The sequence below is a fragment of the Sciurus vulgaris genome (genome assembly GCF_902686455.1).
Source record: "Sciurus vulgaris genome assembly, chromosome: 9".
In the NCBI taxonomy this organism is placed as follows: Eukaryota; Metazoa; Chordata; class Mammalia; order Rodentia; family Sciuridae; genus Sciurus; species Sciurus vulgaris.
This window is the reverse complement of record NC_136469.1, coordinates 2215978-2242644: the sequence shown is the minus strand read 5'-3', so window position 1 is coordinate 2242644 and position 26667 is coordinate 2215978. Positions and strand designations below refer to the sequence as shown.

Here is a 26667-nt window from a genome sequence, read left to right as displayed (position 1 = left end):
TTACAATTTCCCATCCCTAGAGTCACCTCTATCATTGCAGTGAATTATCATTACCGTTCCATCATTACAGTTACCCATCCCTAGAGTCAACTCTGTCATTGCAGTGTTCTGTCATTAGAGTTCATCATTACAGTTTCCCTTCCCTAGATTCACCTCTACCATTGCAGTGATCTATCATTAGAGTTCATCATTACAGTTTACAATCCCTAGAGGCTCCTCTATCATTGCATTGATCTATCATTACCGATCCAACATTACATTTACCCATCCCTAGATTCACCTCTATAATTGCAGTGATCTGTCATTAGAGTTCATCATTACAGTTTCCCATCCCTAGAGTAACCTCAATCATTGCAGTGACTATCATTAGAGTTTATCATTACAGTTACCCATCCCTAGAATCACCGCTATCATTGAAGTGATCTATCATTAGAGTTCATTATTACGGTTTCCCATTCCTTGAGTCACCTCTATCATTGCCTTGATCTATCATTAGAGTTCACCATTACAGTTACACTTCCCTAGAGTCACCAATATCCTTGCAGTGATCTATCATTAGAGTTCATGATTACAGTTACCCATCCCTAGAGTAACCTCTATCATTTCAGTGATCTATCAATACAGGTCATCATTACAGTTACCCATCCATAGAGTCACCTCTATCATTGCAGTGATCTATCACTAGAGTTCATCATTACGGTTTCCCATCCCTAGAGTCACCTCTATCATTGCTGTGATCTATCATTTGAGTTCATCATTACAGTTACCCATCCCTGGAGTCACCACTATCATTGCAGTGATTTATCATTACCGTTCCATCATTACATTTACCAATCCCTAGAGTCACCTCTATCATTGAAGTGATCTATCATTTGAGTTCATCATTAGAGTTTCCAATCCCGAGAGTCACCTCTACCATTGCAGTGATCTATCATTTGAGTTCATGATTACCATTTCCCATCCCTAGATTCACCTTTATCATTGCAGTGATCTACCATTACCGTTCCATCATTACAGTTGCCCATCCCTATAGTCACCTCTATCATTGCAGTGATCTGTCATTAGAGTTCATCATTACAGTTTCCCATCCCTAGGGTCAAGTCTATCTTTGCAGCGATCTATTATTAGTGTTCATCGTTACAGTCACCCACCCTAGAGCCACCTCTATCATTTCAGTGATCTCTCATTAGAGTTCATCATTGCAGTTACCCATCCCTAGAGTCACCTGTACCATTGCAGTGATCTGTCATTAGAGTTCATCTTTACAGTAACCCATCCCTAGAGTCCTCTGTATCATTGCAGTAATCTGTCATTAGAGTTCATCATTACACTTTCCCATCCATAGGGAAACCTCTATCATTGCAGTGATCTATCATTAGAGTTCATCATTACAGTTACCCATCCCTAGTGGAACCTCAATCATTCCAGTGACCTATCATTAGAATACATCAATACAGTTTCCCTTCCGTAGAGGAACTTCTGTCATTGCAGTGATCTCTGATTAGAGTTCATCATTACAGTCCCCATTCTTAGAGTCACCTCTATGATTGCAGTGATCTATCATTAGAGTTCATCATTATCGTTACCCATCCCTAGAGTACCTCTATCATTCCAGTGATCTCTCCTTAGAGTTCGTCATTACAATTACACACCCCTAGAGTCACCTCTACCATTGCAGTGATCTATCTTTAGAGTTCATCATTAGAGTTACCCATCCCTAGATTCACCTCTATCATTGCTGTGATCTGTTATTAGAGTTCATCATTACACTGACCCTTCCCTAGAGTCACCTCTATCAATGCAGTGATCTATCATTAGAGTTTATCATTACAGTTACCCATCCCTGGAGTCACCATTATCCTTGCAGTGATCTATCATTGGAGTTCATCATTACAGTTCCCCAAAACCCTGGAGTCACCATTATCCTTGCAATGATCTATCATTACAGTTCATAATGGGAGTTACCGATCACTAGGGTACCTCTATCATTCCAGTGACCTCTCATTAGTGTTCATTATTACAATTACCCGTTCTTAGAGTCACCTCTATCATTTCAGTGATCTATCATTAGAGTTCATCATTACAGATACCCATCCCTGGAGTCACCATTATCCTTGCAGTGATCTATCATTAGAGTTCATCATTACAGTTACACATCCGTGGATTCACCTCTATCATTGCAGTGATCTATCTTTAGAGTACATCATTACAGTTACCCATCCCAGGGACCCCTGTATCATTGCAGTGAACTGTCATTGGAGTTCATCATTACAGTTACCCATGCCTGGAGTCACATCTATCATTGCAGTGATCTATCATTAGAGATCATCATTACAGTTACCAATCCCTAGATTCACCTCTATCATTGCAGTGATCTATCATTACAGTTCATCATTACAGTTTCCCATCCTTAGCGTCACCTCTATCATTGCAGTGATCTATCATTAGAGTTCATCATTACAGTTTCCCATACCTAGAGTCACCTCTGTCATTTCAGTGATCTATCATTAGAATTCATCTTTACAGTTAACCATCCTTAGAGTCACCTTTATCATTGCAGTGATCTATCATTAGAATTCATCATTACAGTTACCTATCCCTAGAGTCACCTCTATCATTGCAGTGATCTATCATTAGAGTTCATCATTACAGTTACCCATCACTAGAGTCACCACTATCATTGCAATGATCTATCATTACCGTTCCATCATTACAGTTACCCATCCCTAGAGTCAGCTCTACCATTGCAGTGATCTATCATCAGAGTTCATCATTACAGTTACCCATCCCTAGAATACCTCTATCATTCCAGTGATCTCTCATTAGAGTTCATCATTACAATTACACATCCCTAGAGTCACCTTTATCATTGTAGTGATCTCTCATTAGATTTCATCATTACAGTTTCCCATCCCTGGAGTCACCACTATCCTTGCACTGATCTAACATTAGAGTTCATCATTACAGTTACCCATCCCTAGAGTGACCTCTACCATGGCAGTGATCTATCATTTGATTTGATCATTAGAATTTACCATCCCTAAAGTCACCTCTATCATTGTAATGAGCTATCATTAGAGTTCATCATTACTGTTTTCCATCCTTAGAGTCACCTCTACCATTGCAGTGATCTATCATTAGAGTTCATCATTACAGTTTCCCATCGTTAGAATCACCTCTATCATTGCAGTTATGTGTCATTAGAGTTCAACATTACAGTTTCCCATCCCTAGAGTCACCTCTACCATTGCAGTGATCTATCATTAGAGTTCATCATTACAGTTACCCATCCCTAGAGTCACCGCTATCATTGCAGTGATATGTCATGAGAGTTCATCTTTACAGTTTCCCATCCCTAGAGTCACCTCTATCATTGCAGTGATATATCATTAAAGTTCATCATTACTGTAACCCATCCCTAGAGTCACCTCTACCGTTGCAGTGATCTATCATTAGAGTTCATTATTACAGTTTCTCATCCTTAGAGTCACCTCTATCCTTTCAGTGATCTATCATTACCGTTCACTCATTACATTTACCCAGCCCTAGAATATCTCTATCATTCCAGTGACCTCTCATTACAGTTCATATTACAATTATCCATCCCTAGACTCAGCTCTATCATTGCAGTGATCTATCATTAGAGTTCATTTACAGTTACCCATCCCTGGAGTCACCACTATCCTTGCAGTGATCTCTCATTAGAGTTCATCGTTACAGTTACTCATCCCTAGTGTCATCTCTATAATGGCAGTGATCTATCCTTACTGTTCCACCTTTACAGTTACCCTTCCCTAGATTCACCTCTGTCATTGCAGTGATCTATTTTCACCATTCCATCATTACAGTTACCCATCCGTACCGGCACCTCTATCATTGCAGTGATCTATTATTAAAGTTCATCATTACAGATACCCATCCCTTGAGGACCTCTATCGTTCCAGTGATCTATAATTAGAGTTCTTAATTACAGTTACCCATCCCTAGAGGAACCACTATTATTCCAGTGATCTATCATTAGAGTTCATCATTACAGTTTCCCATCCCTAGTGTCATGTCTATCATTGCAGTGATCTATCATTAGACTTCATCATTACAGTTACCCATCCCTAGAATCACCTCTACCATTTCGGTGATCTAAGATTAGAGTTCATCATTACAGTTACCCATCCCTAGAGTCACCTCTACCATTGCAGTGATCTATCATTAGAGTTCATCATAACAGATACCCATCCCTAGTGTCATGTCTATCACTGCAGTGATCTATCATTAGAGTTCATCATTACAGTTACCCATCTCCAGTGTCATCTCTATAATTGCAGTGATGTATCATTACCATTCCATCATTACAGTTACCCGTCCCTGGATTCACCTCTATCATTTCAGTGAACTATCTTTACCGTTCCATCATTACAGTTTCGCGTCTGTAGAGTCCCTTCTATCATTGTAGTGATCTATTATTAGAGTTCATCATTACAGATACCCTTCACTAGAGGATCCTTTATCATTTCAGGGATCTATCATTAGAGATCATCATTACAGTTTCCAATTCCTAGAGGAACCTCTATCTTTGCAGTGATGTATCATTACCGGTCCATCATTACAGTTACCCATCCCTAGAGTCACCTCTACCATTGCAGTGATCTATCATTAGAGTTCGTCATTGCAGTCTCCCATCCCTATGGTCATCTCAATCATTGCAGTGATCTAACATTAGAGATCATCATTACAGTTACCCATCCCTAGAGTCACCTCTACCATTGCAGTGATCTATCATTTGAGTTCATCTTTACAGTTTCCCATCCCTAGAGTCACCTCTACCATTTCAGTGATCTATCATTAGAGTTCATCATTACTGATATCCATCCCTAGAGTCAACTCTATCATTGCAGTGATCTATCATTAGAGTTCATCATTACAGTTTCCCATCCCTAGAATCACCTCTATCATTGCAGTCATCTAACATTAGAGTTCATCATTACAGTTACCCATCCATGGAGTCACCACTATCCTTGCAATAATCTATCAGTAGAGTTCTTCATTACAGTTACCGATCTCCAGTGTCATCTCTATAATTGCAGTGATCTATCATTACCGTTTCATCATTACAGTTACCCATCCCTAGATTCACCTCTGTCATTTCAGGGATCTATCTTTACCGTTCCATCATTACAGAGTCGCGTCCGTAGAGTCCCTTCTATCATTGTAGTGATCTATTATTAGAGTTCATCATTACAGATACCCTTCACTAGAGGAACCTTTATCATTCCAGGGATCTATCATTAGAGATCATCATTACAGTTTCCAATTCCTAGAGGAACCTCTATCTTTGCAGTGATGTATCATTACCGGTCCATCATTACAGTTACCCATCCCTAGAGTCACCTCTACCATTGCAGTGATCTATCATTAGAGTTCGTCATTGCAGTCTCCCATCCCTATGGTCATCTCAATCATTGCAGTGATCTAACATTAGAGATCGATATTACAGTTACCCATCCCTAGAGTCACCTCTACCATTGCAGTGATCTATCATTTGAGTTCATCTTTACAGTTTCCCATCCCTAGAGTCACCTCTACCATTTCAGTGATCTATCATTAGAGTTCATCATTACTGATATCCATCCCTAGAGTCACCTCTATCATTGCGGTGATCTCACATTAGAGTTCATCATTACAATTTCCCATCACTAGAGTCACCTGTATCATTGCAGTGATCTATCTTTAGAGTTCATCATTACAGTTACCCATCCATGGAGTCACCACTATCCTTGCAGTGATCTATCATTAGAGTTCATCATTACACTTACCCATCTCCAGTGTCATCTCTATAATTGCAGTGACCTATCATTACCGTTACATCATTACAGTTACCCATCCCTAGATTCACCTCTATCATTTCAGGGATCTATCTTTACCATTCCATCATTACAGTTTCCTGTCCGTACAGTCACTTCTATCATTGCAGTGATCTAATAATAGTTCATCATTACAGTTACCCATCACTAGAGGAACCTTTATCATTCCAGGGATCTATCATTAGAGTTCATCATTACAGTTTCCAATCCCTAGAGGAACCTCTATCTTTGCAGTTATCTATCATTACCGGTCTATCATTACAGTTACCCATCCCTAGAGTCACCTCTATCATTGCAGTGATATGTCATAAGAGTTCATCTTTAGTCTCCCATTCCTAGAGTCACCTCTATCATTGCAGTGATATGTCGTGAGAGTTCATCTTTACAGTCTCCCATCCCTAGAGTCACCTCTCTCCTTGCAGTGATCTATCATTAGAGCTCATCATTACAGTTACCCATCCTTAGAGTCCTCTGTATCATTTCAGTGATCTATCATTAGAGTTCTTCATTATAGTTACCCATCCCTAGATTCACCTCCATCATTGCCGTGATCTATCAATAGAGTTCATCATTACACTTACCCATCCCTAGAGTCACCACTATCATTGCAGTAATCTATCATTAGAGTTCATCATGACAGTTACCCATTCTTACAGGAACCTCTATCATTCCAGTGATCTATCATTAGAGTTCATCATTACACTTTCCCATACCTAGAGTCACCTCTATCATTGCAATTATCTATCATTAGAGTTCATCATTACAGTTACCCATACCTAGAGTCATCTCTATCACTGCAGTGATCTATCATTACCGTTCCATCATTATAGGTACCCATCCACAGAGTCACTTCTATCATTGCATTGATCTGTCATTAGAGTTCATCATTACAGTTTCCCATCCCTAGAGTCCCCTCTATCTTTGCAGTGATCTATCATTAGAGTTGATCATTACAGTTTCCCATCCCTAGAATCACCTGTATCATGCAGTGATCTATCATTACCATTCCATCATTGCAGTTACCCATCCCTACAGTCACCTCTATCATTACAGTGATCTGTCATTAGAGTTCATCATTACAGTTTCCCATCCCTAGAGTCACCTCTCTCCTTGCAGTGATCTATCATTAGAGTTCATAATTACAGTTACCCATCCCTAGAGTCACCTCTACCATTGCAGTGATCTATCATTAGAGTTCATCATTAGAGATTCCCATCCCTAGATTCACCTCTATCATTGCAGTGATCTGTCATTGGAGTCATCATTACAGTTTCCCATCCCTAGAGTCACCTCTGTCATTGCACTGATCTATCATTAGAGTTCATATATACAGTTACCCATCCCTAGAGTCCCCTCTATCATTGCAGTGATCTATCATTAGAGTTCATCATTACAGTTTCCCATCCCTAAAGTCCCCTCTGTCATTGCAATGATCTATCATTAGAGTTCATCATTACAGTTACCCTTCCCTAGATTACCTCTATCATGCCAGTGATCTCTCATTAGAGTTCATCATTACAGTTACCCATCCCTAGGGTCATCTCTATCATTGCAGTGATCTATCATTAGACTTCATCATTACAGTTACCCATCCCTAGAGTCACCTCTATCATTGCCGTGATCTATCATTACCGTGCCATCATTACAGTTACCCATCCCTAGGTTCACCTCTACCATTGCAGTGATATAACATTAGATTTCATCATTACTGATTCCCATCCCTGGAGTCACCTCTACCATTGCAGTGATCTATCATTAGAGTTCATCATTACAGTTACTCATCCCTACTCACCTCTATCATTGCAGTGATCTATAATTAGAGTTCATCATTAAGTTTACCACCACTAGACTCACCTCTATCATTGCAGTGATCTATCATTAGACTTCATCTTTAATGTTACCCATCCCTGGAGTCACCACTATCCTTTCAGTGATCTATCAGTAGTGTTCATCATTACAGTTACTCATCCCTAGTGTCATCCCTACAATTGCAGTGATCTATCATTACCGTTCCATCTTTAAATTTACCCATCCCTATATTCACCTCTATCATTGCAATGATCTATCTTTACCGTTCCATCATTAGAGTCACCCATCCGTAGAGTTACCTCTATAATTGCAGTGACCTATTATTAGAGTTCATCATTACAGATACCCATCCCTAGAGGAACCTCTATCATTCCAGTGATCTATCATTAGAGTTCATTATTACAATTACCCATCCCTAGAGGAACCACTATCATTCCAATGATCTAACATTAGTGTTCATTATTAATGTTTCCAATCCCTACAGGAACCTCTATCTTTGCAGTGATCTATCATTACCATTCCATCATTACAGTTATCCATCCGTAGAGTCACCTCTATCATTTCAGTGATCTATTATTAGAGTTCATCATTATAGTTCCCCATCCCTAGAGTCACCTCTGTCATTACAGTGATATGTCATGAGAGTTCATCTTTACATTTTCCCATCCCTAGAGTCACCTCTATCATTGCAGTGATCTATCATTCGAGTTCATCATTACAGATAACCATCCCTAGAGTCCCCTCTATTATTGCAGTGATCTCTCATTAGAGTTCATCATTACAGTTACCCACCCTTAGAGGAACCTCTATCATTGCAGTGATCTATCAATACGGTTCCATCATTACAGTTACCCATCCCCAGAGTCACCTCTATCATTGCAGTGATCTGTCATTAGAGTTCATCATTACAGTTTCCCATCCCTAGAATCACCTCTATCATTGCAGTGATCTATCATTCCCGTTCCATGATTAGAGTTACCCATCCCTTGAGTCACCTCTATCATTACAGTGATCTGTCATTAGAGTTCATCAGTACAGTTACCCATCCCTAGAGTCATCTCTATCATTGCCGTGATCTATCATTACCGTTCCATCATTACAGTTTCCCATCCCTAGGGTCACCTCTACCATTGCAGTGCTCTATCATTAGAGTTCATCATTACAGTTTCCCATCCCTAGAATCACCTCTATCATTGCAGTGATCTATCATTCCCGTTCCATGATTAGAGTTACCCATCCCTTGAGTCACCTCTATCATTACAGTGATCTGTCATTAGAGTTCATCAGTACAGTTACCCATCCCTAGAGTCAACTCTATCATTGCAGTGATGTATCATTACCGTTCAATCATTACATTTACCCATCCCTAGAGTCACCTCTATCATTGCAGTTATCTATCATTAGAGTTCATCATTACAGATACCCATCCCTAGAATATCTCTATCATTCCAGTGATCTCTCATTACAGTTCATATTACAATTACCCATCCCTAAACTCACCTCTACATTGCAGTGATCTGTCATTAGAGTTCATTTTTACAGTTACCCCTCCCTGGAGTCACCACTATCCTTGCAGTGATCTATCATTAGAGTTCATCATTACAGTTACTCATCCCTAGTGTCATCCCTATAATTGCAGTGATCTATCATTACCATTCCATCTTTAAATTTACCCATCCCTAGGTTCACCTCTATCATTGCAGTGATCTATCTTTACCGTTCCATCATTACAGTTATCCATCCCTACAAGAACCTCTGTAATTTCAGTCATCTATCATTAGAGTTCATAATTACAGTTACCCATCCCTAGAGGAACCAAGATCATTCCAGTGATCTATCATTAGAGTTCATCATTACAGTTTCCAATCCCTACAGGAACCTCTATCTTTGCAGTGATCTATCATTACCTTTCCATCATTACAGTTATCCATCCGTAGAGTGACCTCTATCATTGCAGTGATCTGTTATTAGAGGTCATCATTACACTTCCCCATCCCTTGAGTCACCTCTATCATTGCAGTGATATGTTATGAGAGTTCATCTTTACAGTTTCCCATCCCTAGAGTCACCTCTATCATTGCAGTGATCTATTATTCGAGTTCATCATTACAGTTAACCATCCCTAAAGTCCCCTCTATCATTGCAGTGATCTATCATTAGAGTTCATCATTACAGTTACCCATCCTTTGAGCAACCTCTATCATTGCAGTGATCTATCATTACCGTTCCATAATTACACTTACCTATCCCCAGAGTCACCTCTATCTCTGCAGTAATCTAACATTAGTGTTCATCATTACAGTTTCCCATCCCTAGAGTCCCCTCTATCATTGCAGTGATCTATCATTAGAGTTCATCATTACAGTTTCCCATCCCTAGAATCACCTCTATCATTGCAGTGATCTATCATTACCGTTCCATGATTAGAGTTTACCCATCCCTTGAGTCACCTCTATCATTACAGTGATCTGTCTTTAGAGTTCATCAGTACAGTTTCCCATCCCTAGAGTCACCTGTATCCCTGCAGTGATCTATCATTAGAGTTCATTACAGTTACCCATCCCTAGAATCACTTCTACCATTGCCGTGATCTATCATTAGAGTTCATCATTACAAATTCAGATCCCTAGAGTCACCTCTATCATTGCAGTGATCTATCATTAGAGTTCATCATTACAGTTACCCATCCCTAGAATCATCTCTATCATTGCCGTGATCTATCATTACAGTTCCATCATTACAGTTACCCATCCCTAGATTCACCTCTACCATTGCAGTGATCTAACATTAGAGTTCATTATTACAGTTTCCCATCCCTAGAGTCACCTCTACAATTTTAGTGATCTATCATTAGAGTTCATCATTACAGTTTCCCAACCCTAGAGGAACCTCTATCATTCCAGTGATCTACCATTAGAGTTCATAATTACAGTTACCCATCCCAAGAATATCTCTATCATGCCAGTGATCTCTCATTACAGTTCTTATTACAATTACCCATTTCTAGACTCACACTAAAATTGCAGTGATCTCTCATTAGAGTTCATCATTACAGTTTCCCATCCCTGGAGTCCCCTCTATCATTGCAGTGATCTATCATTACCGTTCCATCATTACAGTTACCCATCCCTAGAGTCCCCTCTATCATTACAGTGATCTGTCATTAGAGTTCATCAGTACAGTTTCCCATCCCTAGAGTCACCTGTATCCTTGCAGTGATCTATCATTAGAGTTCATTACATTTACCCATCCCTAGAGTCACCTCTACCATTGCAGAGATCTATCATTAGAGTTCATCATTACAGATTCCCATACCTAGAGTCACCTCTATCATTGCAGTGATCTATCATTAGAGTTCATCATTACTGTTACCCATCCCTAGAGTCATCTCTATCATTGCCGTGATCTATCACTACCGTTGCATCATTACAGTTACCCATCCCTAGATTCACCTCTATCATTGCAGTGATCTAATATTAGAGTTCATTATTAGAGTTTCCCATCCCTAGAGTCACCTCTATCATTGCATAGATCTATCATTAGAGTTCATCATTACAGTTTCACATCCCTAGAAGAATCTCTATCATTCCAGTGATCTATCATTAGAGTTCATAATTACAGTTACACATCCCTAGAATATCTCTATCATTCCAGTGATCTCTCATTACAGTTCATATTACAATTACCCATTTCTAGATTCACCTGTATCATTGCAGTGATCTTTCATTAGAGTTCATCATTACAGTTACCCATCCGTAGAGGAACCTTTATCATTCCAGTGATCTATCATTACCGTTCATCATTATAGATACCCATCCCTAGATTATCCTCTATCATTGCAGGGATATATCATTATAGTTCATCATTACAGTTTCCCATCCCTAGAGGAACCTCTATCTTTCCAGTGATCTATCATTACCGTTCCATCATTACAGTTACCCATCCCTGGAGTCACCTCTACCATTGCAGTGATTTATCATTAGAGTTCATCATTACAGTTTCCCATCCCTAGAGTCACCTCTATCATTGCACTGATCTATCATTAGAGTTCATCATTACAGTTACTCATCCCCGGATTCTCCTCTACCATTGCAGTGATCTATCATTAGAGTTCATCATTACAGTTTCCCATCCCTAGAGTCACCTCTATCATTGCAGTGATCTATCATTAGAATTCATCATTACAGTTACCCATCCCTAAAGTCACCTCTATCATTGTAGTGATGTATCATTAGAGTTCATCATTACAGTTACCCATCCCTGGAGTCACCTCTATCATTGCAGTGATCTATCATTAGAGTTCATCATTACAGTTACCCATCCCTAGGGTCATTTCTATCATTGCAGTGATCTATCATTAGAGTTCATCATTACAGTTACCCATCCCTTGAGTCACCTCTATCATTGCAGTGATCTATCCTTAGAGTTCATCATTACAGATAGCCATCCCTGGAGTCACCTCTGTTATTGCAGTGATCTATCATTAGCGTTCATCTTTAAAGTTACCCATCCCTAGGGTCACCTATATCATTGCAGGGAACTATCATTATAATTCCATCATTACAGTTCCCCATCACTATTGTCACCTCTGTCATGAAGTGATGTATCATTAGAGTTCCATCCTTGCTGTTACCCATCACTGGAGTCACCTCTGTCATTGCAGTGATCTATCATTAGAGTTCTTCATTACAGTTACCCATTCCTAGAGTCACATCTATCATTTCAGTGATCTATCATTATAGTTCATCATTACAGTTTCCCATCCCTAGAGTCACCTCTATCATTGCAGTGATCTATCATTACAGGTCCATCTTTACATTTACCCATCCCTAGAGTCACCTCTACCATTGCAGTTATCTATCATTATAGTTCATCATTACAGTTTCCCATCCCTAGAGTCACCTCTATCATTGCAGTGATCTATCTTTACAGGTCCATCTTTACATTTACCCATCCCTAGATTCACCTCTACCATTGCAGTGATCTATCATTAGAGTTCCATCCTTGCTGTTACCCATCCCTAGAGTCACCTCTATCATTGCAGTGATCTATCATTACAGGTCCATCTTTACATTTACCCATCCCTAGAGTCACCTCTACCATTGCAGTGATCTATCATTAGAGTTCCATCCTTGCTGTTACCCATCCCTAGAGTCACCTCTATCATTGCAGTGATCTATCATTACAGGTCCATCTTTACATTTACCCATCCCTAGATTCACCTCTACCATTGCAGTGATCTATCATTAGAGTTCCATCCTTGCTGTTACCCATCCCTGGAGTCACCTCTATCATTGCAGTGATCTATCATTGGAGTTCATCATTGCAGTTTCCCATCCCTGGAGTCACCTCTATCATTGCCGTGATCTATCTTTGTTGCATCCATCACCTCTGGTACCACCTGTCATTACAGGCGTGTGTCACTGCAGTCACTTCTATCATCACAGTGAATTACATGCCCATTTGTTCCGTGTCATCCATACCATCTGTCCCACTTCACTCCCTGTACCTTGCACTTGCTCCTCTCCGCCTTCACCCCTCCCTCTTCCTTCATTCAACTTGTCTTCCTTCTGTTTATATATTCTTTTTATTCCCAGATTTTGCTCTGTAGATCCACAAAGGTGGAACTCTCTGTGGTCTCTTCATGAGTGTCCACAGCATCACCTGGTCAGTTTCCCAGTTCCCGCCCATTCCCCATCCCCCCTTTCTTCTCACCTCCCTCCTCTGCTCCCCTGACCCTCTTCATTTTCATGTCACTGCAGCTTCTGCCTGTAAGAGAAAACTTTTTACCTTCAGCTTTCTGTGTCTGGCTTATAAGCACACTTTTCTCAAAAGAAGAAACACAAATGGCCCTCAGGTATATGAAAAAATGCTCAAGATCCTTAGCAACCAGGGAGATGAAATTCACTACACTGAGGTTTTATCTCACTCCAGTCAGACCAGCAAACATGAAGAATATAAATGATAACACACTCTGTCCAGGATGTGGGGAATTGCAGACTCACACATTGGTGGTGGGACTGCTGGCTAGTGCGACCACCCTGAAGAGCAGTGTGGAGCATCCTCACACGCTAGGGTGAACCACTGTGTGACCCAGCTGACCCCTCCCTTGGAAGTCAACCAAAAGGACTAAAGTCAGCACATGATAGCAATACAGCCACCTCGGTGTTCACAGGTGCATGAATCACAACAGCCAAACAATGGAAGCACCAGGTGCCCATCAACAGACTAACGGATTAAGAGAATGTGGTGTAGACACATAGTGGAGTTCTACTTAGTCATGAAGAAGACTGGAATTACAGCATTTGCTGGTACATGGAGGGACGTGGGAACATGCAAGGTGACCTGGTGCATGTCTGTCCTCTGAAGCACATGACTTGATTTAGTAAGCGGGCTCAGAAGGGCAGCCTGGTTTCTTGGTTTCCACTCTCTTAAGGCAGAGGAAGGCTCTGTGCTGCTCCTTAGGAGCAAGTGCGCAGTGCAGTTAAGGATAGCATCTTTCCAGAGTCAGCCACGCGCTCCTGCCAAGGTACGATAAACTGTCCTGATGGCTGAAGAGTCCGCTGAGTCCTAGGGTACCAAGTGACGCCCCCAGAGGAGTTCAGGCTTTACCTGGAAGTTGTGGCGGGGGCACTAGGCTGATAGCCCAGGCTCACCTGTGGCTTCACGGAGGTGAGATCCATCGCTTAATGGGACGTCTGGCGTTGGTAAGAGTGTCGTTGACCCCCGCCCAAGAGAGCGCGTGCTTCTTCTACTGCTCACTTGTCTGAGAGCTAGCGGTCACTTGGAGACACGTGGCGACAGCCCACCCGGGCTCCAGCTGTGGCTGGCGAGGCTGTGGTGTGCACACAGGATGGTCAGCGTCCTGGAGAAGCAGGACACTGTCACACACGGTCTCTGAGGACGCAGTCCAGGAAGCCGCCACTGCACACTGATCCCCACACACAGGTCTCCTGCCCTCTGCGCATGCTGTCGGCTTGTCCCTAGGCCTTTGCATTTTCCTCCCAAAGGACACAGTTGCATTAGAGAAGTCGGTCACACAGTCTCAGTCTTGAAGTGTGACCTTCAGCTGCAGTCTGGAGCCCTCGAGGACTCCAAGGCCCTCGGGGGGTGAGACCAAGACTCGTCAGAATGCTGAGACGCCCATCCATCCCTGAGGCACGGGTGTTCGGGGGCTGGACGAGGTGCGGTGCCACAGGAAGCTGGGCAGGAGCGATGCCGCACACCCTGCCGCTGTGCAGAGCCAGACCCTGGGCGGGCTGTGAGGGGCGCACTCAGTCCACTCTCCTCGGTGGGTTTTGTTGTGGGAAGTGCAGACATTTTTAAAAGATCATTTGTGTTAATATATGGTAGGTTTACTGGTCTTTTAACATAGGTTAGCAAACATCTAAACATTTCCCATCCCTTCCGAGCTGTGCTGGCTTGGCTCTGCCGGCTGAGAACTGACCGCTCTGGGTTTCTCAGCAGGCAGAACATACAGCTTGTTTCCCTTAACGTGGCGTCTCCAGGGCTGTCCTTGTGCCACATCCCCGTGCACTCCTGTTCAGCCGTGGCCTGCTGCCATCCGGGCGTTTCCCTTGCCTGTCCACCTGCTGCTGCGTGGGGGCTGCGTCCATCCTCTGCTGCGGTGGACACCGCTGTGCTCTGTCTGCCGCACAGCGGCCGTGCCCCAGGGCCGCCCCACATCTCCCCAGCACCGGGCTCTACTTTCACTGCTGCAGCCGGCACAGGAGGCCTGAGCGCAGACCACTCTGCATGTTGACGTCCTGGCTTCAGGTGTCCACCCAGACCTGTGTGAGGGCCAGCCCACGTTGGTAACAGGTCACTGCCACGCACACACAGCCCTTGCCCACCCCAGCCAGCCCTGCCCAGCTCCGGGTGCAGGAGAGTGGACTGCCCTGCACCTTTGCACTGAGCACAGCCTTCCCAGATCCCAAGCAGGTGTCCCGCTTTGACCCCGTTTCCCACCACAGCAGGGCTGCGACATGTGGCTTTGAAATGCACTGCCCCTTCTTCCAGGGCTCCACAAAGCCTGCTCCGGTGCTCCCCGGCCGCACGCCATTCACCTGAGGTTTGCTCCCTTCCCCTTTCCGCCAGGATCTCACAGTATGCTTGCTTTATTTCCCTTTTTAAAAAATCAGGTGCTTTTATTGGGAGGATCTTCAGGTTGCCTGATCCACCTAAATTACCCTCCAGAAAGTCATGTTCTTCTGGCTTCGTTTTTGGAAGTCAGTAATACTGTGTGATTGCATTGAGCGTCTGTGACTCCACCTGTTCCTCTCTGACAATGGGTTTGCCTCCCTGAGACTTAGCAGACCTGCCCAGAAGTAGACTGGAAGTTATGTCCTGACGATTGACATGTGATGGTGTTTCCCAGAGCAAGCCTGGTAAAACAGCTTCCAAAGTAGACCAGAGTTTCGATAGGAAATAACTGTCTCAAGGTTCAGTCAGTAAAGCATTTTATTAAACTTGTTTAAGTAGATTTTTAAACTGCAGCACTTATATATAATACACATGCTGAATCTGTGATGAGAATTCCTTAAACATATTTCCCTAGAGCAGCCTGTGGTACTAAATATTCAAAGATACACAGCTTCTGGAATCCTTGACACCCACATTTTTAAAGATCACATTTGATTCCTCCATCAAGTTTTATAAAATAGGCCATTATCATATTTGGGGCAGTTTATGAAATTAATTATGGGCTCTGATTTGTAGTAGCTACAATATCATGATATCTTAAAGCTAAACTTTTTGATTTCTTTTCATTTTATTATTACCACAATCTCAAAAACATACTTTTATATATCAACAATCATAATAAATATGAAATTGAAATACTTACTCACTGTGGCATCTGGAGTGTGGAGAAGGAATCACACGTCTCAGTACAGAAGGGAATAAGGGATAAATTTGCCATGGCACAGAGTCATAATTGCTCCATGTGACTGTACCAAGTAACTTCCTGAAAGCCCTGGACACTTAAATTAGTGGAAAAATGAAAGGAACATTAAAGTCTCATTACCCTAGATGGTGATTTATGGCTCAGATTTAATAGCCTGAATATTCTCCCATCTGCTTAGAAATATATCTTCAGAGGTCCAGAATTAATTTTAGTGGTTCCAGTTTTAAGTATAGTTGGTCATTAACAGAACCACTTCTTTGGGGAATCCCTGAAGTTTCATGACTAATCTGCTCAGAAACATAAAAACAAAGAGACGTTAACATCAAGGAATTGAAGAGACTTTGGAAGGAGCTGTAAGTCCACCCTTTTTTAAGAGGCCGCTTCTCCGTTTGTGGACTGCAGTGGTTCCTGGGTCCTCCTCCTCCTCTCCTTCTGATGGGCAGTGCCCTATTCACAACTGTCTCCCGGCGGGGAAAACACTGAGACCTGAGTGAGGGACATTCTCAGCTGAAAGGTGTGGAAGTGGAAGTGGTCTGAGGCCTCAGCCCCTGGAGGTTCTCTGCCTCTTGGGAGTTTCGGTCCCACGGCCCAGGACAGTTGTCCATCCACTTCCTTTATGGGGCTGTTGAAGAAGGTTTTCAGTGGCACACAAAAGACAGATGGATAAATGGTAGGTAAACCAACTCCCCAAATGGTGTATGTGTGTGTGTGTGTGTGTGTGTGTGTGTGAGAGAGAGAGAGAGAGATGATGCAAAGATGTGTGCACCCCACTGACCCTCCAAAATCTCAAATCTTAGACTACCAAATGTCAGGCATCGTGCCCTCTGACCTGCTGGTTATTCCAGTGGAAGGAAGACATCATCTGAAATCCCACAGCAACCCTGGGTACTGTCCTGCTGTGGGAAGTAGACCTCATTTTCAGTTCCGCCTCTGAGCCTGGAGTGTAGGTACTGTGACCTTCAGCTACTGCGGATGAAGCATCCAGGGCCCAGGCTCAGCAGGAGAGAGGAACCTGAGCGCGGGGCTCAGGCGGAGGCGGACGGGCCTCCTGGCTGCCGTGGGCACTCACTCCTTGAGCTCCAGCGGTGACCTTGGGCACCGCCCTGTGGGAATTCTGAACTTCCAGGAGCAGGAGTGGAAGATGCCATCGCCACGGTGAGCTCGCCTCTTGCGCTCTCAGGGGAACTTCAGCTAGCCAGGGCCTGGGCGGCCAGTTGGGCGAGTGCCAGCACACTCTCTATACAGAGAGCCTGCCTTCCTCAAACTCAAGGAGCTGCCTGCAAGGTGCCCGGTGGAGGCCAGGAGCCCAGCCTCACGCTGCATGCCCAGCCTGGACTCCCACTCTGGTTCTGCAGCTGGGTTTTGGGGCAGTCCTCATACCTGCCACCTGGACTTGGGTGGTGGAGGCCACGCTTCTTTGCCTGGGAATCCTGTTTGCAGCTCAAACCAGCTAAGAGACGGAACAGTAGCCTGGGCAGGGCTGCCAGGGTTCCTCTCCACGCAAGCGAGCTCAAGGTGAAGCTCAGCTCTGAAAGTTTCAGGAAAACCTCCAGGGGGGTGGGTACCTTGAGTGCTTAATCACTGGTCTTTGTTGAAGGTCCTCGTTCAACTTTCAGGTCTTCACCTGAGAGCGAGTCACCACCGTCCACAGTGAACCTGAGCACGGGAAGGGCTTGCAATTCAGCCCACGTCCCTAACTTACAGAGGAGGTCAACGAAGGCCCTGGAAAGCAGTGGCTTGCCCAAATGTCATCTGGACAGACTTCTGTGGCTTTCAGAAATAACAGGCGCAGCCGAGGTCACTTTTCTGGTCCCAACTCTCCTGCCTGTGGCTCTGGGCCCCTCAGGGCAACAGCTGGGAAAGGAGAGCGGCTACCTTGCATGTGGGAGGAGAGGGCAGGAGGAACACACGAGGGCACGCCGGCAACACCAAGACGCGGTTTTGGCATCGGAACTCGTTTCTGAGGATAGAGAATCCCAAATGAAAAAATGAAAAAGAAAACTGGTCTATTCCTATGAAATTTGAAAAATAACCTGTTTTTTGTAGTTACCTTCCATATGCAAACAAAAGCCTTACAGTCCACCTAGCCCACAGATCATGGTTGTTACTGTTGTTTTCTAAATGGAAACATCATTTTTTCCACAAAGTCCAATATAAGAATTGAGTCTGCACCTTGAGCTGTATTTTCACTAGGAAAAGTGGAAAAGATATAACCAGATGCTAATCTGGCCTCTTGAAATCGGTGACACTTTCTAACATAAAAAGAATGTTGCATTCAGAAGAAAAGGAAGCTTTGACTGACAGGCTCCTCAGCCAGGGCCAAGAGCCGAAGGCCCAGCCTCGAGAGACCAGCTCCCACCCAGCGCTGCTGTCCAGGGGCGCCATCTCCCAGGACTCTCCATAGCGGAAGGGCCCCAAGGTTTCACGACCAGAATTCAAAACGGTGTGACTGTTCATGATCCAGTCTATCATTTGTCTTTGCCAAGAAACCGGTTAAGAGCTCTGAATTGGTGGTGAATGGCACATAAGATCTTGATTTCGAAATTAAGGCTATTCATTAGTCATAAGTTTGATCATGAAACTATATAAGAAAAAGTACTATATTATTAAAAGATTACCTAAAATTACAGATTATACAACTTCTTTGGTACTTGATCTTTTTAATCAAATTCATTTAATGGAAAGTTAAAAATGAGTCATTTGAAAATTCTTGCCCCAAAGAGACCAGAGTTAAAATGTTTCTCAGGGTTAAAGGTTGATTTAAAAAGAAATTAGATTTCACGCATGAAGCCAAATTGGATTAGGGATTCAGAGGAAATCTTGCTTTGTCAAAACACTTTGTAATACAGAGATTACAATGGAGACAAGTGGAATGCTTCTGATCACCAAGTTCAAATGTGCGCCTGTGTTTTGCACTCACAACCCATCATTCCCATATGTGACCATTTTTGGTGTTTTACATTTAGAAAAATGTTAGCATCTTATTTTTCAGAGATAATATCCAGAGTAAAATCTGACAACTTCATAATCAAATTCTTACTTTCTGATGTAGCTGAACAATGTTTCTTTGAGTTTATTCTGGGCCCAAATATATTTCTGGGAGAAAGAGTATGAGTCTTGGGGTCATCAGAAAGACCATGCATTGGCCAGGCACAGTGGTCCTTGCCTGTAATCCCAGCTACTGGGGAATCTGAGGCAGGAGGATCGAAGTTCAAGGCCAGTCTGGGCAACTTAGCAAGACCCTGTCTTAAAATTTCAAAAAATTAATGATTTTCAAAAAAGACTGTGAGCCAGACTCCCGCAGAGTTTTGCTCCTTTAAAGATAACCTGACCCCAAACAACTGTGTCTCACGAGGGGCTCCTTAGCCCGAAGGCTCTGGACCTCAGACTCTGAAACGAGCTGTAGCGGTGGATGGCCGCCTCTCACTGGCTAGTGGGAGGCCACGTCCAGTCTCTCTCTTGATGGGAAGCGGGTACCAAGCTCACTGCACCACACAGAGCGGGTGCCCGTCTCTGCTCTGCTCCTACTTCTTTCCCAGCCTTGGCGGGGCCTGGCCCACAACGTCCGTGTGCCCCCTGGAGTCCCTCCGGTGTGAAGAGGCCAGCGTCAAGGAGGAGCGAGTTCAGGCATGGACAAGGAGAAGCGGGAAGGGGCCGGAGCAGGACCTGAGCAGGGAGGCTGCTCGGGTGGGAGCAGAGGGGCAGGAGCAGGAGAGCCTGTGCAGCACTGGGGACCCGTCAGCCCAGAGCACAGCAGGGCCAGGGAGCAGGGAGCCGAGTGCGAGGGCCGCCAAGCTCCTCTCCTCCCGGAGGGTGGACAGAGCCTTCTAGTTCTGAATGTTGAGAGCTACCTATTTGAGAAGGCTCTAAAAAACTTTAAGGAACTGATTCCTACATTTACAAACTTCAGTAAGCTCATAGGAGCAACAAGGAAAGCAGCGGAGAGGAAGGCTGTGCTCGTGACCCTGGAGGAGCAGGATGCTGCCTGGAGCAGCCACCCTGAGCGGCCACCCTGCCTGTGGCTCCCAAGGGGACACCCGGAGCACCGCAGCTAGAGGGCAGGGGCCACTGCACAGCCTGAAGCTGGTGTGGAGCAGGCGAGGGTCTGGGGAGGATGAGGGTCCCTGCTCCGGCCGAGTCCTGCTCCCATCGGGTTGCTGTCCTGCTTTGTCTTTTGTTTGGAGCAAACACTGGCTGCGCACGGTCCTCTGAAGAATTCTCTCAGTGGTGGCCCTGCCTGCAACAGCGCGGCCTGCCCTCTGCAGCCTGGTCTTTCCCTCTGAGAGAGCTGATGGTGGACGTGCACCCTTGGAGCCTGAGGACACGGCCCAACACACTCCAGCCCAGAGGTGGCTTCCCACCACTAGGTGTGCAGGGCTGCTGTCACAGCCAGCCAGCCCCGCCCGTGGCTGAGGCCCAGGCACGCCGCCTCACCCGCATCCAGGCCAGCTCATTCACATCACTGTCCACCCACTGGCATCTGCTGTGCTTGAAAAACATCGATAACCTGGTTCCATAGATGGAACAGACTGTTTTGAGAAATAGGAAACCTGTTTTTCACAAATCATCTAACCCACCACTTATAAGTTAAACCAATAATATTTCCAATAGAGAGAGACTCGCATGAGATTCTGTTTTCAGACCTCACTTTGAGCTCTTTGTTCCGACTCCACAGTTGAGGTCCAGTGAGGAGATATAGCTATGCAGCTGGATGGCAGCACACTCAGCTGCCACGGTGTGTGAGAATCATATGACTCAGAATCCTATCCAATATGCGCTTATCGATCTCGTGTGTGCTTTCTGAAAACCGGGGCAAAGTGATTTCAATAGCGTGAAGCTAGTCCCACATCTTATTTATTTTAGTTTCCTTTCAAAGCCGAAAGCCCTCAGGTTTGACCCTGTATTCTGGTCAGCACCAGCCGGTCATGATGCAAACCTAAAACATCTGCTAAACTGAACTAAAAACAGACACACAGGGCAGCCTGGAAAACATAGGCTTATCTTTTACCAAGTAAGGTCCGAGGAACACGTTAAGAATGCTGGTCTTCAGGTGCTGTTCTAAAATAGCTCTGGCACAACGGCTGGAAAAAGCCAGAGCTCAGAACTGACTGAGCGCCAGTGAGAGCTTATTTTGCCTAAGTGCATAGATGATAATCAGATGGATTATTTTAATCAGAATTCCACAAGAGAAAATCAAAGCACATTCTTTTAAGTTTTCATAAAGCTGTGCCAGCTTTAAAGACAGCCCGCAAGGTGGTTCTCTGGATATCTACCACCTAGGGTCAGAGTGCCTTAGGAGAGCCTCAGGCCCACAGAGCTGAGGCCTGGGCTCTCATCCTACACAGGGAGATGCCAGAGATGCTACAGCCAGTTGTGATGGCCGTGATCAGTCAGGTGAGAAGATGGCAGGTGCTTAGGAACATGCTCAGTGAGGGGGAACCACAGGTGTTGAGGTGCGCTCTAGATACTTCCTCATACATGCCAGCATAACTTACTGTCATCGTTAAATTTAATAATCTTACTGTCAAAGACATCTTGCTTATTGCCTGAAAATATTCTGCATTCATAGAAACCACCAAGGATTAAAATAAATGACAAGAGACGTGAGGGGCACTCGCTATGTTGAAGCTTGACACACTTAAACCATCATCGCGAGCATTTTCATCGGTGAACAGGGGACAGGCCTTCACCCGTCACCAGGGGAAGCCACTGTGTTCAAAGAGCAGATTGAACAAGCACATCCCACTCACTCAAAAGCACCACACATCTGTGTGTTCTGAAGACCAGAAGCGGAGGTGGCCATGGCAGCAAACCCACGGAAGCCATGGGCACAAGAGTGCTCAGCCCCAACCAGCAGCGGGGCCCGCGGGGCAACGCCTCCTCAGGGAGGACCTGAGTCAGCCAGGCGCCCCCGAGGGTCCTCAGGAGTCAGCCAGCGCCCAGATGGAGCCTGACCTGCTCGCGCGGACCATACCCAGTGCACGCTGGGGACTGGGGTGCTGGTTTACAATGGCAAACATATTCCCTGTGCCCACAAAAGGCCTGTCTGCGGACACTCACGGCATCGCAGGGTCAGAACTGGAGGTGATCCGTCCAGAGAGACCAAGCCTGGGCGGTGGGAAGAGCGGAACCAGGCGCAGCAGGCGGGAGGGGGCACGAATGAAGCTCCAGGGTCAGAGTGACTGCCCAGAGTGTGCTGGACGCCATGCACTTTAAACCCAGAGACCTGTGTGGTGGGAGACCAGCCTCAGCGTCAGAGATCTTGGTTCATGAAATCCAGCAGACGCAGCACAGGACGCAAGGTGCTGCCAGTAACGGGGCCTGTGCCGGGGCGCCGTGGGGACCCTGGTCCTCTGCTGCTCTGGCCTGGACTGTGCATTTACCCAATGTTTCTGTCAATCTAAGACTATACCAAAACATAAATACTTTAAATATTCCCATATTCTTGACTTTCCAACAACAACTGTGAGATAGAGACCTTCAGATCTTGGGGTGTCTTTTCCTGGACCCAAAGGCTGCACTTAGAAGCTCCTTCCCTCGGCCCTGGAACCCCCTCCCGCCCCCTCGGCCGCTCCTTTGAGGGTCGGCTGTATCAGAGCTCACGTATCCTCTCTGTGCTCCAGAGGGGCTCTCCGTTCACTGCTCTCTAGAGCCCATGGGAACCAGGCGCCGCACCTCACGCCTCTGATGCCAGCAGAGGCCGGAGGATCGCAAGTCCTAGGCCAGCCTCGGCAGCTTCGTGAGGCCTTGTCTCAAAATAAAAGGAGAAGGGCTGGGGGGCCACTCGGTGGCAGGCGAGGCTCAGGGTCCATCCAGACCCCGGGAAACAGACGCTCCAGCCTCTCCAGCGCCAGCTTCTCCCGGCCGCCTTACGGTAGCTCTGCGTGCCAGCTCTGCATCCGGAGGTCCGCAGCCCTCAGGGGGAGGGCGCATGCAACTGCGAGAGCCCTGCGGGAGCTGGAGCACAGCACACGCAGCCTTTCCTCTGCCTTTCCCGGGAAGCCCGGCCCAGGCTGCCTGGGCTCCGTCTGTCCGTCTGTGGAGCTAGAGCCACACAGTCGGGCTTCCGCACCACCCTCTTCTCCTCGACGGATGCGTGGGGCTTCACCCACGTGCCTGAGCACCCTCCACTGCCAGTGGTGCTCCCCTCTGTTGGGACCGGTGTGGAGGACAGACCTGCTCCCGGAGACAGAGGTCGGACTCCTATCCCACCTGCAAGCCTCCACCCACGGTGGAGTCCAGTGAGACGAGCGCTCACAAGCCAAGCTGGGCAGGCTGGTGAGGCCGTGTGTGGTGTCCTGTGGCACGCTGCGGCCGAGACCTCCAGGCACTCAGCTCTGGGTCTGTGAACTCTGGGGCCCGCCAGGTCTGCTGGCCTCGGAGGAACAAGGACAGCCTGGCTTCTCCCGCAGGACACGGCCTCCTGTCTCCATACACTGCTCCTCCAGGCTGCGGGGCTGCAGGAGAACTGCCACAGTCGGGGCCTGCGGGGCCTGGCCTCCTGCAGCTGCCCAGCCGGTGGGCACCACACGTTCCTCTTGCAAGCTGCAGGGGTGCGCTGCGGCCCGCACTGGTCCCGCCTCAGTAAGTCACCGGTGAAGCCACCTAGCCAGAGTTTTCTGTGCGCGAATGTGTTTGATTGCAGATCCGACTCCTTTGCCAGGCACAGAACTTCTTAGTCTCCACATGCTCTTGATTCCACAGATGATATTATTCAAGGAATATGCACATTTCTCCTAAGTTGCCAGCTGTATGGAGTAGACGTTTAAACCATCCCGAGTGTTCTCCGTAACGCCTGCGGGATCTGCAGTCCTGCCTCCTGCCTTGTGGCCCTGTGACTGGTACCGCCCACCCCACTCTCCCCTCTCACGGGTCTTGCTAGGGACTGAGTGCAAGGGTCTCCTCGGAGCCCAGCTTTCCCCTCAGCCTTCCTCTGCTGCCTTCGCCTCGTCACTCATTTCTGTCTCTGTCATCACTACTCCTTCCCTCCTACGCTCTGGATCCAATTTGCTCTTCTTGATTTAGCTTTCCAAAGTGGAAACTCGGGGGTTTTAATTAAGATCATTCTTCTTCTGACATTGTGTTGAGACCTAACATTTCTCTTCATCACGGCGTGGCTGCATCCCACAGATTTTAACGTTATAGTCTTACTTCAACATTCATATATTCATTCATATATTCCAGACTTATTTTTCTATTTTCCCTGCGACTTCATAGGCTATTTATTTCTTAATTTTCAAATATTTGGAAATTCTCCAGTTACCATTCAGAATTTAATTTCTAGTTCATCTCCATTTAAGTCAGAGAATGTGCTCTGCATGATTCCGGTCCTTCAAGACGTTTAGCAGCTTACTCCTGGCCCAGTTCATGGCCTAATTTGGTGAGTAGTTTAAGTGCTTTGAAAAATGGTGTATTCTGCAATCGCTGAGTTTGGCGTTCTATGAATTCCAATTAGATTAGGCTGGTTAATAATATCATTCAGATCAATCCTATGCCCATTGATATCTTCATCTGCTTCATTTACAAATTTCAAGAGGGGTTGAAACCCCAGCTGTGATTATGGTCTGCGTCTTCTCCCTTTTCCTTCTGTTGGAGTCTGTCTTAAGTATTTTGAACCTGTTATTAGGAGAATTTGCATTTAGAATTGCTATGTTTTCATGATGGATTGATACTAGTTATTATTAAGCATTTTCTTTATTCTTGGCAATTCTTACTGACCTGAGGGCTCTTGTTCTGATGCTAGTGCAGCTACACTGATTTTCTTGGTTTTCTAACCCTTCTGTTTCCAAACTTTCCCCATCTTCGTGCTTAGACAATAGAGCAAGAGCCCATGGGCACTGGCGTGGTTGGGTCCCGTTTTCCGCTGGGCCTGAGGAATCCGGCCCGTCAGGTGGTGTTTCCGTGAGTTGCATCTCGTGTGGTTCCTGGACAGTCGCTGTGCCTCCTCTTTGCTGACCTCTTGGCTATGTTTTCCTACGTGCGTCTGTTGTTCACACATCCTTCTTTTCCTCCCCAGGTACCAGTTACGAGCACTCCAGACCCTCTTGTGTTTCAGGAGAGGAGCGCGCTTTGCTGAGAAGGTAGGTTTCTGTCCTTTCTGTGTGCTCCAGTTCTGACGGTTTCTGCTGCCTGGCGCCGCTGATTTCTCCTGTTTCACTGACCTCACTGTTAACGCCGTCCGTTAGGTTCTTTTTTTTTTTTTTTTTGACATTAACAACTATATTTAGAATTTTCGGTACTTTCCCTTGGTAATGGTGACTGGTAGTAGACAAAAAACAATGAGCATGCAAAATAATTAAGCAACAGTATCAACCAACTCTTCAGTTAACATTGATAAACCATAATACTTAACAGAATACACATTCTCTTCAAATATACATGGACATTTTCCATGAAAACTATGTTCAGGGGACATGTAAAAAGTCTGAATGAATTTCAGACTATTGAAATCTCATAGCTGAAGCTCTCTGCCTAAAATTAAATTAGAAATCAGTTGTAGCTAAAAAGAAGCAATAATAATAAAATTAAATTTAAAAAAGAACCTGTGATTACCCAGCTTATGATTACCAAGCAATGCACTAATACTCATTGAAATGGAATTGATAAAAGTCATGTAGCTTGTGCATTTTTTTGTAGTTGTAGATGGATAGCATGTCTTAATTTTATTTGTTTATTTTTATGTGGTGTTGAGGCTTGAACCCACTGCCTCACACATTCAAGGCAAAATGCTGTGCCACTGAACTATAGCCCCAGCCCCTAGCTTGTACATTTATTAGTATTCAATATACCTTGTTATTGTGGAAAGAAAAAAAAAAACACAAAATTAAATGAAACCATACCAGAAAAATTGTAATGCTAAATCATTTAAAAATATTTTTAAAATTTCTTTATTTTTTCAGTGCTGGGGATCGCGTCTGTTAGATTCTGCATGGTAGGTGTGGGTCTCAGAGCAGTTTTATGTTCATAGGAAATCTGAGCTTATATCAAAATTCCCGAGCAGGGTTGGGGGACAGCAGGGAGGCTGCCCAGGCTCCTCATGTCCGTCACCCCCTCGGCTGTTTTCCTTTGCCACTGACAAACTTACCACTGGATGGA

The 26667-nt window shown here is 45.1% G+C and overlaps 1 protein-coding gene across 1 annotated transcript in view; it reads left to right on the top strand.

The window, feature by feature from the left end:
* The window catches only part of LOC306670086 (mitotic spindle assembly checkpoint protein MAD2A-like), an 86988-nt gene extending 61317 nt beyond the window's left edge, over positions 1-25671 (top strand). Inside the window, exon 3 of the mRNA XM_079154532.1 lies at positions 25589-25671. Coding sequence (XP_079010658.1) covers positions 25589-25656 — 68 coding nt within the window. The 3' untranslated portion in view covers positions 25657-25671. The remainder of the gene's footprint in view (positions 1-25588) is intronic.
* Positions 25672-26667: the final 996 nt, after the last annotated feature.